General features: G+C 46.2%; 1 protein-coding gene across 1 annotated transcript in view; it reads right to left on the bottom strand.

Moving 5' to 3' along the window:
• The window catches only part of LOC122925815 (chloride anion exchanger-like), a 92,560-nt gene extending 78,243 nt beyond the window's left edge, over positions 1–14,317 (bottom strand). The window contains exon 1 of the mRNA XM_044277171.1: positions 14,187–14,317. Within this exon, the coding sequence (XP_044133106.1) occupies positions 14,187–14,317 (131 nt within the window). The remainder of the gene's footprint in view (positions 1–14,186) is intronic.
• Positions 14,318–14,530: the final 213 nt, after the last annotated feature.

A 14,530-nucleotide genomic window follows, 5' to 3' on the forward strand; every position in this document is an offset into this window, starting at 1 on the left:
GCTGTGCATCATTGAGCTGCTGAAATTCAAATGCTCACTCACTGTTTTTAGGCTGCCCAGACCGTTTGTCAGTCACTTTTTTCTGGGGTGATCGGCGGCCATTTTGTGTCTTGTGCGGTGCTGCGACCAAGTGCATCCAAGCTGCGACCAAGTGCATTTAACCCTCAATGGTGTGGTTGTTTTTTGGCTAAAGCCTACATCAGGGTGAAGTTGTCACACCAAGTGCATTTAACCAGCAATAGTCTGTTCATTTTTTGGCCATATACTAAATCAGGGGCAAGCTGCGCCTGTCACCAAGTGCATTTAACCCTCAATGGTGTGGTTGTTTTTTGGCTAAAGCCTACATCAGGGTGAAGCTGTCACACCAAGTGCATTTAACCAGCAATAGTCTGTTTATTTTTTGGCCAAATACTACATAAGGGGCAAGCTGCGCCCGTCACCAAGTGCATTTAACCCTCAGTAGTGTGGTTCGTCAAGCTGTGACACCAAGTGCATTTAACCAGCAATAGTCTGTTCATTTTTTGGCCATATACTACATCAGGGGCAAGCTGCGCCCGTCACCAAGTGCATTTAACCCTCAGTAGTGTGGTTGGTCAAGCTATCACACCAAGTGCATTTAACCAGCAATAGTCTGTTCATTTTTTGGCCATATACTAAATCAGGGGCAAGCTGCGCCCGTCACCAAGTGCATTTAACCAGCAATAGTCTGTTCATTTTTTGGCCATATACTACATCAGGGGCAAGCTGCGCCCGTCACCAAGTGCATTTAACCCTCAGTAGTGTGGTTGGTCAAGCTATCACACCAAGTGCATTTAACCAGCAATAGTCTGTTCATTTTTTGGCCATATACTAAATCAGGGGCAAGCTGCGCCCGTCACCAAGTGCATTTAACCAGCAATAGTCTGTTCATTTTTTGGCCATATACTACATCAGGGGCAAGCTGCGCCCGTCACCAAGTGCATTTAACCCTCAGTAGTGTGGTTGGTCAAGCTATCACACCAAGTGCATTTAACCAGCAATAGTCTGTTCATTTTTTTGCCATATACTAAATCAGGGGCAAGCTGCGCCCGTCACCAAGTGCATTTAACCAGCAATAGTCTGTTCATTTTTTGGCCATATACTACATCAGGGGCAAGCTGCGCCCGTCACCAAGTGCATTTAACCCTCAGTAGTGTGGTTCGTCAAGCTGTGACACCAAGTGCATTTAACCAGCAATAGTCTGTTCATTTTTTGGCCATATACTACATCAGGGGCAAGCTGCGCCCGTCACCAAGTGCATTTAACCAGCAATAGTGTGGTTATTTTTTGGCCATATCCCAGTCTAATTCTGTCACTAAATCCATACCGGTCACCCAGCGCCTAAATACTAGGCCTCAAATTTATATCCCGCTAAATCTCTCGTTACCGCTGTCCTGTTGTGGCTGGGAAAGTTATTTAGTGTCCGTCAAAGCACATTTTTTGTTCTGGGTTGAAGTACAATTCCCAATTTAGCAATTTCATAATTTAGTGGTTCCTGCTATATCAGAGCTATTTGAAATCTATCCCTAAAAGGGTATATAATATTCAAGGTGCACATAGGGTCATTCAGAATAACTTCACACACACGCTACTGTGCATTTCCAAGTCTAATTCTGTCGCTAAATCCATACCGGTCACCCAGCGCCTAAATACTAGGCCTCAAATTTATATCCTGCTAAATCTCTCGTTACCGCTGTCCTGTTGTGGCTGGGAAAGTTATTTAGTGTCCGTCAAAGCACATTTTTTGTTCTGGGTTGAAATACAATTCCCAATTTAGCAATTTCATAATTTAGTGGTTTCTGCTATATCAGAGCTATTTGAAATCTATCCCTAAAAGGGTATATAATATTCAAGGTGCACATAGGGTCATTCAGAATAACTTCACACACACGCTACTGTGCATTTCCAAGTCTAATTCTGTCACTAAATCCATACCGGTCACCCAGCGCCTAAATACTAGGCCTCAAATTTATATCCCGCTAAATCTCTCGTTACCGCTGTCCTGTTGTGGCTGGGAAAGTTATTTAGTGTCCGTCAAAGCACATTTTTTGTTCTGGGTTGAAGTACAATTCCCAATTTAGCAATTTCATAATTTAGTGGTTCCTGCTATATCAGAGCTATTTGAAATCTATCCCTAAAAGGGTATATAATATTCAAGGTGCACATAGGGTCATTCAGAATAACTTCACACACACGCTACTGTGCATTTCCAAGTCTAATTCTGTCGCTAAATCCATACCGGTCACCCAGCGCCTAAATACTAGGCCTCAAATTTATATCCCGCTAAATCTCTCGTTACCGCTGTCCTGTTGTGGCTGGGAAAGTTATTTAGTGTCCGTCAAAGCACATTTTTTGTTCTGGGTTGAAGTACAATTCCCAATTTAGCAATTTCATAATTTAGTGGTTCCTGCTATATCAGAGCTATTTGAAATCTATCCCTAAAAGGGTATATAATATTCAAGGTGCACATAGGGTCATTCAGAATAACTTCACACACACGCTACTGTGCATTTCCAAGTCTAATTCTGTCGCTAAATCCATACCGGTCACCCAGCGCCTAAATACTAGGCCTCAAATTTATATCCCGCTAAATCTCTCGTTACCGCTGTCCTGTTGTGGCTGGGAAAGTTATTTAGTGTCCGTCAAAGCACATTTTTTGTTCTGGGTTGAAGTACAATTCCCAATTTAGCAATTTCATAATTTAGTGGTTCCTGCTATATCAGAGCTATTTGAAATCTATCCCTAAAAGGGTATATAATATTCAAGGTGCACATAGGGTCATTCAGAATAACTTCACACACACGCTACTGTGCATTTCCAAGTCTAATTCTGTCGCTAAATCCATACCGGTCACCCAGCGCCTAAATACTAGGCCTCAAATTTATATCCGCTAAATCTCTCGTTACCGCTGTACTGTTGTGGCTGGGAAAGTTATTTAGTGTCCGTCAAAGCACATTTTTTGTTCTGGGTTGAAGTACAATTCCCAATTTAGCAATTTCATAATTTAGTGGTTCCTGCTATATCAGAGCTATTTGAAATCTATCCCTAAAAGGGTATATAATATTCAAGGTGCACATAGGGTCATTCAGAATAACTTCACACACACGCTACTGTGCATTTCCAAGTCTAATTCTGTCACTAAATCCATACCGGTCACCCAGCGCCTAAATACTAGGCCTCAAATTTATATCCCGCTAAATCTCTCGTTACCGCTGTCCTGTTGTGGCTGGGAAAGTTATTTAGTGTCCGTCAAAGCACATTTTTTGTTCTGGGTTGAAATACAATTCCCAATTTAGCAATTTCATAATTTAGTGGTTTCTGCTATATCAGAGCTATTTGAAATCTATCCCTAAAAGGGTATATAATATTCAAGGTGCACATAGGGTCATTCAGAATAACTTCACACACACGCTACTGTGCATTTCCAAGTCTAATTCTGTTAGTAAATCCATACCGGTCCCCCAGCGCCTAAATACTAGGCCTCAAATTTATATCCCGCTGAATTTGAATACAATACATTGGGCCAAATAATATTTTTGTTGTTGTGGTGAACCATAACAATGAGAAAAACATCTAGTAAGGGACGCGGACGTGGACATGGTCGTGGTGGTGTTAGTGGACCCTCTGGTGCTGGGAGAGGACGTGGCCGTTCTGCCACATCCACACGTCCTAGTGTACCAACTACCTCAGGTCCCAGTAGCCGCCAGAATTTACAGCGATATATGGTGGGGCCCAATGCCGTTCTAAGGATGGTAAGGCCTGAGCAGGTACAGGCATTAGTCAATTGGGTGGCCGACAGTGGATCCAGCACGTTCACATTATCTCCCACCCAGTCTTCTGCAGAAAGCGCACAGATGGCGCCTGAAAACCAACCCCATCAGTCTGTCACATCACCCCCATGCATACCAGGGAAACTGTCTCAGCCTCAAGTTATGCAGCAGTCTCTTATGCTGTTTGAAGACTCCGCTGGCAGGGTTTCCCAAGGGCATCCACCTAGCCCTTCCCCAGCGGTGAAAGATATAGAATGCACTGACGCACAACCACTTATGTTTCCTGATGATGAGGACATGGGAATACCACCTCAGCATGTCTCTGATGATGACGAAACACAGGTGCCAACTGCTGCGTCTTTCTGCAGTGTGCAGACTGAACAGGAGGTCAGGGATCAAGACTGGGTGGAAGACGATGCAGGGGATGATGAGGTCCTAGACCCCACATGGAATGAAGGTCGTGCCACTGACTTTCACAGTTCGGAGGAAGAGGCAGTGGTGAGACCGAGCCAACAGCGTAGCAAAAGAGGGAGCAGTGGGCAAAAGCAGAACACCCGCCGCCAAGAGACTCCGCCTGCTACTGCCCGCCGCCATCTGGGACCGAGCACCCCAAAGGCAGCTTCAAGGAGTTCCCTGGCATGGCACTTCTTCAAACAATGTGCTGACGACAAGACCCGAGTGGTTTGCACGCTGTGCCATCAGAGCCTTAAGCGAGGCATTAACGTTCTGAACCTGAGCACAACCTGCATGACCAGGCACCTGCATGCAAAGCATGAACTGCAGTGGAGTAAACACCTTAAAACCAAGGAAGTCACTCAGGCTCCCCCTGCTACCTCTTCTGCTGCTGCCGCCTCGGCCTCTTCTGCTGCTGCCGCCTCGGCCTCTTCCTCCGCCTCTGGAGGAACGTTGGCACCTGCCGCCCAGCAAACAGGGGATGTACCACCAACACCACCACCACCACCTCCGTCACCAAGCGTCTCAACCATGTCACACGGCAGCGTTCAGCTCTCCATCTCACAAACATTTGAGAGAAAGCGTAAATTCCCACCTAGCCACCCTCGATCCCTGGCCCTGAATGCCAGCATTTCTAAACTACTGGCCTATGAAATGCTGTCATTTAGGCTGGTGGACACAGACAGCTTCAAACAGCTCATGTCGCTTGCTGTCCCACAGTATGTTGTTCCCAGCCGCCACTACTTCTCCAAGAGAGCCGTGCCTTCCCTGCACAACCAAGTATCCGATAAAATCAAGTGTGCACTGCGCAACGCCATCTGTGGCAAGGTCCACCTAACCACAGATACGTGGACCAGTAAGCACGGCCAGGGACGCTATATCTCCCTAACTGCACACTGGGTAAATGTAGTGGCAGCTGGGCCCCAGGCGGAGAGCTGTTTGGCGCACGTCCTTCCGCCGCCAAGGATCGCAGGGCAACATTCTTTGCCTCCTGTTGCCACCTCCTCCTTCTCGGCTTCCTCCTCCTCTTCTTCCACCTGCTCATCCAGTCAGCCACACACCTTCACCACCAACTTCAGCACAGCCCGGGGTAAACGTCAGCAGGCCATTCTGAAACTCATATGTTTGGGGGACAGGCCCCACACCGCACAGGAGTTGTGGCGGGGTATAGAACAACAGACCGACGAGTGGTTGCTGCCGGTGAGCCTCAAGCCCGGCCTGGTGGTGTGCGATAATGGGCGAAATCTCGTTGCAGCTCTGGGACTAGCCAATTTGACGCACATCCCTTGCTTGGCGCATGTGCTGAATTTGGTGGTGCAGAAGTTCATTCACAACTACCCCGACATGTCAGAGCTGCTGCATAAAGTGCGGGCCGTCTGTTCGCGCTTCCGGCGTTCACATCCTGCTGCTGCTCGCCTGTCTGCGCTACAGCGTAACTTCGGCCTTCCCGCTCACCGCCTCATATGCGACGTGCCCACCAGGTGGAACTCCACCTTGCACATGCTGGACAGACTGTGCGAGCAGCAGCAGGCCATAGTGGAGTTTCAGCTGCAGCACGCACGGGTCAGTCGCACTACAGAACAGCACCACTTCACCACCAATGACTGGGCCTCCATGCGAGACCTGTGTGCCCTGTTGCGCTGTTTCGAGTACTCCACCAACATGGCCAGTGGCGATGACGCCGTTATCAGCGTTACAATACCACTTCTATGTCTCCTTGAGAAAACACTTAGGGCGATGATGCAAGAGGAGGTGGCCCAGGAGGAGGAGGAGGAGGAGGAAGAGGGGTCATTTTTAGCACTTTCAGGCCAGTCTCTTCGAAGTGACTCAGAGGGAGGTTTTTGGCAACAGCAGAGGCCAGGTACAAATGTGGCCAGACAGGGCCCACTACTGGAGGACGAGGAGGACGAGGATGAGGAGGAGGTGGAGGAGGATGAGGATGAAGCATGGTCACAGCGGGGTGGCACCCAACGCAGCTCGGGTCCATCACTGGTGCGTGGCTGGGGGGAAAGGCAGGACGATGACGATACGCCTCCCACAGAGGACAGCTTGTCCTTACCCCTGGGCAGCCTGGCACACATGAGCGACTACATGCTGCAGTGCCTGCGCAACGACAGCAGAGTTGCCCACATTTTAACCTGTGCGGACTACTGGGTTGCCACCCTGCTGGATCCACGCTACAAAGACAATGTGCCCACCTTACTTCCTGCACTGGAGCGTGATAGGAAGATGCGCGAGTACAAGCGCACGTTGGTAGACGCGCTACTGAGAGCATTCCCAAATGTCACAGGGGAACAAGTGGAAGCCCAAGGCCAAGGCAGAGGAGGAGCAAGAGGTCGCCAAGGCAGCTGTGTCAATGCCAGCTCCTTTGAGGGCAGGGTTAGCATGGCAGAGATGTGGAAAACTTTTGTCAACACGCCACAGCTAACTGCACCACCACCTGATACGCAACGTGTTAGCAGGAGGCAACATTTCACTAACATGGTGGAACAGTACGTGTGCACACCCCTCCACGTACTGACTGATGGTTCGGCCCCATTCAACTTCTGGGTCTCTAAATTGTCCACGTGGCCAGAGCTAGCCTTTTATGCCTTGGAGGTGCTGGCCTGCCCGGCGGCCAGCGTTTTGTCTGAACGTGTATTCAGCACGGCAGGGGGCGTCATTACAGACAAACGCAGCCGCCTGTCTACAGCCAATGTGGACAAGCTGACGTTCATAAAAATGAACCAGGCATGGATCCCACAGGATCTGTCCGTCCCTTGTCCAGATTAGACATTAACTACCTCCCCTTAACCATATATTATTGGACTCCAGGGCACTTCCTCATTCAATCCTATTTTTATTTTCATTTTACCATTATATTGCGAGGCTACCCAAAGTTGAATGAACCTCTCCTGTGTCTGGGTGCCGGGGCCTAAATATATGCCAATGGACTGTTCCAATGTTGGGTGACGTGAAGCCTGATTCTCTGCTATGACATGCAGAATGATTCTCTGCTGACATGAAGCCAGATTGTCTGTTACGGGACCTCTCTCCTCTGCCTGTGTGTGCTGGGCCTAAATATATGCCAATGGACTGTTGCAGTGGTGGCTGACGTGAAGCCTCATTCTCTGCTATGACATGCAGACTGATTCTCTGCTGACATGAAGCCAGATTCTCTGTTACGAGACCTCCCTCCTCTGCCTGGGTGCTGGGCCTAAATATATGCCAATGGACTGTTGCAGTGGTGGCTGACGTGAAGCCTCATTCTCTGCTATGACATGCAGACTGATTCTCTGCTGACATGAAGCCAGATTGTCTGTTACGGGACCTCTCTCCTCTGCCTGTGTGTGTGCTGGGCCTAAATATATGCCAATGGACTGTTGCAGTGGTGGCTGACGTGAAGCCTCATTCTCTGCTATGACATGCAGACTGATTCTCTGCTGACATGAAGCCAGATTCTCTGTTACGGGACCTCCCTCCTCTGCCTGGGTGCTGGGCCTAAATATATGCCAATGGACTGTTGCAGTGGTGGCTGACGTGAAGCCTCATTCTCTGCTATGACATGCAGACTGATTCTCTGCTGACATGAAGCCAGATTCTCTGTTACGGGACCTCTCTCCTCTGCCTGTGTGTGTGCTGGGCCTAAATATATGCCAATGGACTGTTGCAGTGGTGGCTGACGTGAAGCCTCATTCTCTGCTATGACATGCAGACTAATTCTCTGCTGACATGAAGACAGATTCTCTGTTACGGGACCTCTCTCCTCTGCCTGTGTGTGTGCTGGGCCTAAATATATGCCAATGGACTGTTGCAGTGGTGGCTGACGTGAAGCCTCATTCTCTGCTATGACATGCAGACTGATTCTCTGCTGACATGAAGCCAGATTCTCTGTTACGGGACCTCCCTCCTCTGCCTGGGTGCTGGGCCTAAATATATGCCAATGGACTGTTGCAGTGGTGGCTGACGTGAAGCCTCATTCTCTGCTATGACATGCAGACTGATTCTCTGCTGACATGAAGACAGATTCTCTGTTACGGGACCTCCCTCCTCTGCCTGGGTGCTGGGCCTAAATATATGCCAATGGACTGTTGCAGTGGTGGCTGACGTGAAGCCTCATTCTCTGCTATGACATGCAGACTAATTCTCTGCTGACATGAAGACAGATTCTCTGTTACGGGACCTCTCTCCTCTGCCTGTGTGTGTGCTGGGCCTAAATATATGCCAATGGACTGTTGCAGTGGTGGCTGACGTGAAGCCTCATTCTCTGCTATGACATGCAGACTAATTCTCTGCTGACATGAAGACAGATTCTCTGTTACGAGACCTCCCTCCTCTGCCTGGGTGCTGGGCCTAAATATATGCCAATGGACTGTTGCAGTGGTGGCTGACGTGAAGCCTCATTCTCTGCTATGACATGCAGACTAATTCTCTGCTGACATGAAGACAGATTCTCTGTTACGGGACCTCTCTCCTCTGCCTGTGTGCTGGGCCTAAATATATGCCAATGGACTGTTGCAGTGGTGGCTGACGTGAAGCCTCATTCTCTGCTATGACATGCAGACTGATTCTCTGCTGACATGAAGCCAGATTCTCTGTTACGGGACCTCCCTCCTCTGCCTGGGTGCTGGGCCTAAATATATGCCAATGGACTGTTGCAGTGGTGGCTGACGTGAAGCCTCATTCTCTGCTATGACATGCAGACTGATTCTCTGCTGACATGAAGCCAGATTCTCTGTTACGGGACCTCCCTCCTCTGCCTGGGTGCTGGGCCTAAATATATGCCAATGGACTGTTGCAGTGGTGGCTGACGTGAAGCCTCATTCTCTGCTATGACATGCAGACTAATTCTCTGCTGACATGAAGACAGATTCTCTGTTACGGGACCTCTCTCCTCTGCCTGTGTGTGTGCTGGGCCTAAATATATGCCAATGGACTGTTGCAGTGGTGGCTGACGTGAAGCCTCATTCTCTGCTATGACATGCAGACTAATTCTCTGCTGACATGAAGACAGATTCTCTGTTACGGGACCTCTCTCCTCTGCCTGTGTGCTGGGCCTAAATATATGCCAATGGACTGTTGCAGTGGTGGCTGACGTGAAGCCTCATTCTCTGCTATGACATGCAGACTAATTCTCTGCTGACATGAAGACAGATTCTCTGTTACGGGACCTCCCTCCTCTGCCTGGGTGCTGGGCCTAAATATATGCCAATGGACTGTTGCAGTGGTGGCTGACGTGAAGCCTCATTCTCTGCTATGACATGCAGACTGATTCTCTGCTGACATGAAGACAGATTCTCTGTTACGGGACCTCCCTCCTCTGCCTGGGTGCTGGGCCTAAATATATGCCAATGGACTGTTGCAGTGGTGGCTGACGTGAAGCCTCATTCTCTGCTATGACATGCAGACTAATTCTCTGCTGACATGAAGCCAGATTGTCTGTTACGGGACCTCTCTCCTCTGCCTGGGTGCTGGGCCTAAATATATGCCAATGGACTGTTGCAGTGGTGGCTGACGTGAAGCCTCATTCTCTGCTATGACATGCAGACTAATTCTCTGCTGACATGAAGCCAGATTCTCTGTTACGGGACCTCTCTCCTCTGCCTGGGTGCTGGGCCTAAATTTATGAAAATGGACTCTTACAGTGGTGGGTGACGTGAAGCCAGATTCTCTGCTATGGGACCTCTCTCCAATTGATTTTGGTTAATTTTTATTTATTTAATTTTTATTTTAATTCATTTCCCTATCCACATTTGTTTGCAGGGGATTTACCTACATGTTGCTGCCTTTTGCAGCCCTCTAGCTCTTTCCTGGGCTGTTTTACAGCCTTTTTAGTGCCGAAAAGTTCGGGTCCCCATTGACTTCAATGGGGTTCGGGTTCGGGACGAAGTTCGGATCGGGTTCGGATCCCGAACCCGAACATTTCCGGGATGTTCGGCCGAACTTCTCGAACCCGAACATCCAGGTGTTCGCTCAACTCTAACCTGCATCAGTCATTAGCTTTGAATAATATTCTTTGCTTTTAGACAAGCAGCCTCTATTAATTCTTTCAGATAGTGTTTCCCTCTAAATCTAGATTTTAATACCTTTGATTTTTCCCCTGTACGCATTGGACCACACAAATCTTAATGCAAATTATTTGTTGCTATCTTAGTCCATACATTCCCACACAATAACTCCAGTTTTAACTATGCATAGTATTTGTTTCATCCTCTGGCCAAACAATATATTATCTCTGTTTCCCTTCTGTTGGGTTAATCCATCTAGCAGACTCACTTCGTTGCTCTGGCAGATACTATCCATGGAAAGCCTCTAGTGCAGATGAGCAGGAGTACAGCCTTCCTATATCAGACCCCTATTGCCCAGCAATCTACAATGCTTACCTCCAATCCGGTGGCTCCTACTACATTGTATGCAATTTAATTTTTCCCATTGCTCTACTCACAGCAATACTGATACTCAAGTATCAGTGCTTGCTACATTCCATATATCCACTTTTACCTCTACTCCTGACTCAGCTGTTCGATAACGCTCTTCTTTTCTCCTTTTATTCAGAAGAGTTTTTCCCACATGCACATCTTTGTATTTACTTCACATCATTTGTCACTCATTTGGATATTAGAATACTTTATTTGTTCCTTTAGGTGTTTTTTTTCTATTCCAGCTGTTTTAAAGTGTTAATCATTAACAAAGTCCTTATCCACCGGATTGACTCTAATGCAGTTTTGGCACTGCTTTCTTCTTAGTGAACTGTCAGTTTCTGTCCAGAATTTTATCTTCTGTCTTGATAGCCTGATAAAGGGACCCCTGCTCCTTATAACAGGTTTTTATAGCGACTCCAAGTATCTCAATAAAACCTGTGACCTCAAGCTGTGCCACGTCAGGTCACAGCACAATGCAGCAGGAAGACCATGAAGAGAGGGCAGTCCGGAGCAGGAGAGGTTAAATGATTTATATTTTCTTGTCTGCTCTAAGGTCTGATTAACATGGGGGTCTGATCTTAGGTCTGAATGGGGGTCTTAGAAACACTGGGGGTCTGATTGGGGATCATATTCACATAGGGGTCTGAATAGGGATCTTTTTCATATAGGGGATCTGATCTTAGGTCTTTTTCATATAGGGGATCTGATCTTAGGGTTTTTTCATATTGGGGGTCGGATCTGAGGTCTGATTAGGGGACTTATAAATCGTCCAGATAATCGGGAACCACTGTTTATGCGAACGGTTGTTTCAGACAATCTGCCCCTGTAAATGTGAACTCTTGTTCATCGGGTGATCCCGTCATTCATGCAGGCACCAGTGATCATAGTTTCTTGGCAGCAGATCGTGTGGTCTAAACTGCTCAGAAACCGTGATTCTGTATAAGGATGTCCAAATTTTTGTAAATCTATCTATTGTCTTTTCCTCATTGTGAAACACACTCACTGACATTAACTAGCTGTTTTCTGTGATTTAAAGGGGTTGTCTGGGCTTTAACTATTGATGACCTATCCTCAGGATAGGTCATCAATATGAGATCAGCGGGGGTCCAACACCCAGCAATCCCGCCGATCAGCTGTATGAGGAGATGGTGTGCGCAGTGTGCACGTGCCGTCTCCCTTCTCTCTTCCTGTCCACTGATGCTGTCTATGGCTTTTGCCAAATACAGCAGTGGTCAACAGGAGCAGAGACGGGAGACGGCACGTGCACACTGCGCACACCATCTCCTCATACAGCTGATCGGCGGGATTGCTGGGTGTCAGACCCCTGCTGATCTCATATTGATGACCTTTACTGAGAATAGGTCATCAATAGTAAAAGCCCGGACAACCCTTTTAAGATCTCTGTCTGCCAGATGTCATATCCCTCTTATGTATAAGCCCAGAAAACACTTGCATTTCCTGGCTGGGATGTTATATAGTGCCTATGACACACCCACTGGATTTTTACTGCATCACACTTCATGATTGGCTTAGGTTGCCTGCTAGGAATTATGGGAATGTCCACTAAGCCAGAACACCTTCCAAGGTCATGTTATCTTCCATTCTCATCTTCTCGATCTTCTGATCTGTCAAATGGCGCATGCTATTTTGAGCAATTTGCTTGGGACATATCTCATAAGTTTTGATTTTGCTGAAAACCAAAGCTTTTGGGAAATGCACTATGAATTTGGTTTGTTTAGAACTGATTTTCTCATCTCTAACTGCAGAGTGTAATTTCTGTCTTTTCTACAAAAGTGAGTTTTAAGAAACTGCTCCAGGAAAACAGAAAGCTCATAATTTGTGGCCATATGTATTTACGTTTGGGTGACATATGACAGACGTTTTTGTCCCTTAAAATTGTCATCTGTATGGAAAAGTAAAGAAAATATGGGAGTGTTTTTTATCATGCACATACCAAGGTGACAAGTTGTTCTATATTTGTCATTGTCCCTCCCTATGAAAGGAACACTACATAACGGTTTACAAGGAGGAGGTAGAAGGTCACATTATTTATCACTGGTAACTACCCGGTTGGTCTCCACATGTTTACCAAGTCAATAATTCCAAAGGTTAACGTGTTAATTCTTAAAGTGAACTACACTCATAAACGGTAAAGATTGGGTAGCTCTATACCGTTATCTAGCAATTACTTGCTGCTTGAACATTTATTATAACTTTTACAGGAGTCTTAGTAGGCTTTTACTCATAGCATCTCTTAACTTTATACAAACCATCTGAGGTTGCTTAAAACAGTTCTTCATTTTTACTAGTCTCTGTTACTACATCTGTATTTTACATTAGCCTTTCTTTTTACTGGAAACAACACTATTGGTGTATTTCATGAAGCTACGTTTGCAACAAACTACCAATACAATGACATGTAAGGGAGACTGGCAGATTGCAGTAGCACATGCTCAATGTACAATACCACATACCACTTCAATGATTGTTCTAATGGAAAATATCCAGCTACAAGGTGCAGGAGTCAGATACATGTAAACATATTGCTCTAAATCAGGGGTGCACAACCTTTTCTGGTTGGGGGGCACATTGTCAGACTGAACCAATGTCAAGGGCTGAATTTTTTTTTTAAAGGGGTATTATCAACTAAAATATTGTATTTATGGCATATTGAACATACCGTATACACCATTAATGTCTAGTTATAGTTTCAGGACTCCCATTTTAAATATATGTATGCAGCCACAAGACATAGACATACATGTCTGTTATATGATCATAATCCCCTCTTTCTATGCACATCTGTCCAGGTGGTCTGGTCTGGTCTGGTTTTGTTATAAGGGGGTTTCTGGCTGACACATTTTTATGAGAGCTTGGGTCTGTGATTTTTAAGGGTTCTGATCTTGTGTCTGGTCTAATCTGGGTTCTGTAAACAGGGTAGTCTGGTCTGGGGTCTGTATATAGGACTGGGATGAGGTCTGTATAAAGGATGGGTCAGGCCTCAGGTCTATAATTTCATTTAGAAAGTCTGGTGTATGGTCTGTATTGATTTACTAGCCTGCTAAGACGTGTCATGTGCCATATTTGTGATTCAAATGTCAGTTGGGGGAATATCCTATATAAATGTGTGGAGGATATGGCAGAAACTTTGCATGGCACCGTATGTACTGTAAGCTGCTTTTTGTTCATCTCTCCTTAACAGAAACCATGATGCAGTAGCTGAATCTATCACACAACAGACACCAAAATCACCTGACAGACCTCATTAACCTGTCATTTAGATGGGATGCTTCACTATACTTCCCATCACATATGAAGTAATTTCCAATAGAGGCTTCAAACATAGCCTCTGATGGCAGTGTGAGAGTAGACATTTTAAACACATAAAAAAACTTATTGCTTCCTTGGAAGTACAGATGCTTGTTACTTCTTGCCACTATGGAGTACTTGGCTTGAAAACGTTGACAAAGACTTGGCTATAGCATATGCATTTTGTCAAAAACTGATTTGAATAAAGGATGCTCTTATAAAATCCACTTCTTACCTACAGGTCCTTTTTAGAAGATCTAATGTGGTGGTATGATGTCTTTCCACTAACTCATGATCAGCAGTGAAGGAGTCCTCTGAATAAACTGGTCTTGCCACCAAATACTTCTTTTCCAAAGAGTTATTCATTGTTTCGTTGATTTATTAAAAAGCAGCTACCTAAGAACTGATATTATCTGGCAAATACAGAAATCAACAAATTAGTAACATGACACAATATAAAGTTAAAAATCAGAAGTCTTGGCACTGATGGGTATCCTTCATGGAAATCACTGCTAAGGTATAACATCAGGCATATTATGTTCCCACCAGATTACATTCCATCTATCCAAACGTGTCTAT

Source organism: Bufo gargarizans, chromosome 2 (assembly GCF_014858855.1).
Source record: "Bufo gargarizans isolate SCDJY-AF-19 chromosome 2, ASM1485885v1, whole genome shotgun sequence".
Classification (NCBI taxonomy): Eukaryota; Metazoa; Chordata; class Amphibia; order Anura; family Bufonidae; genus Bufo; species Bufo gargarizans.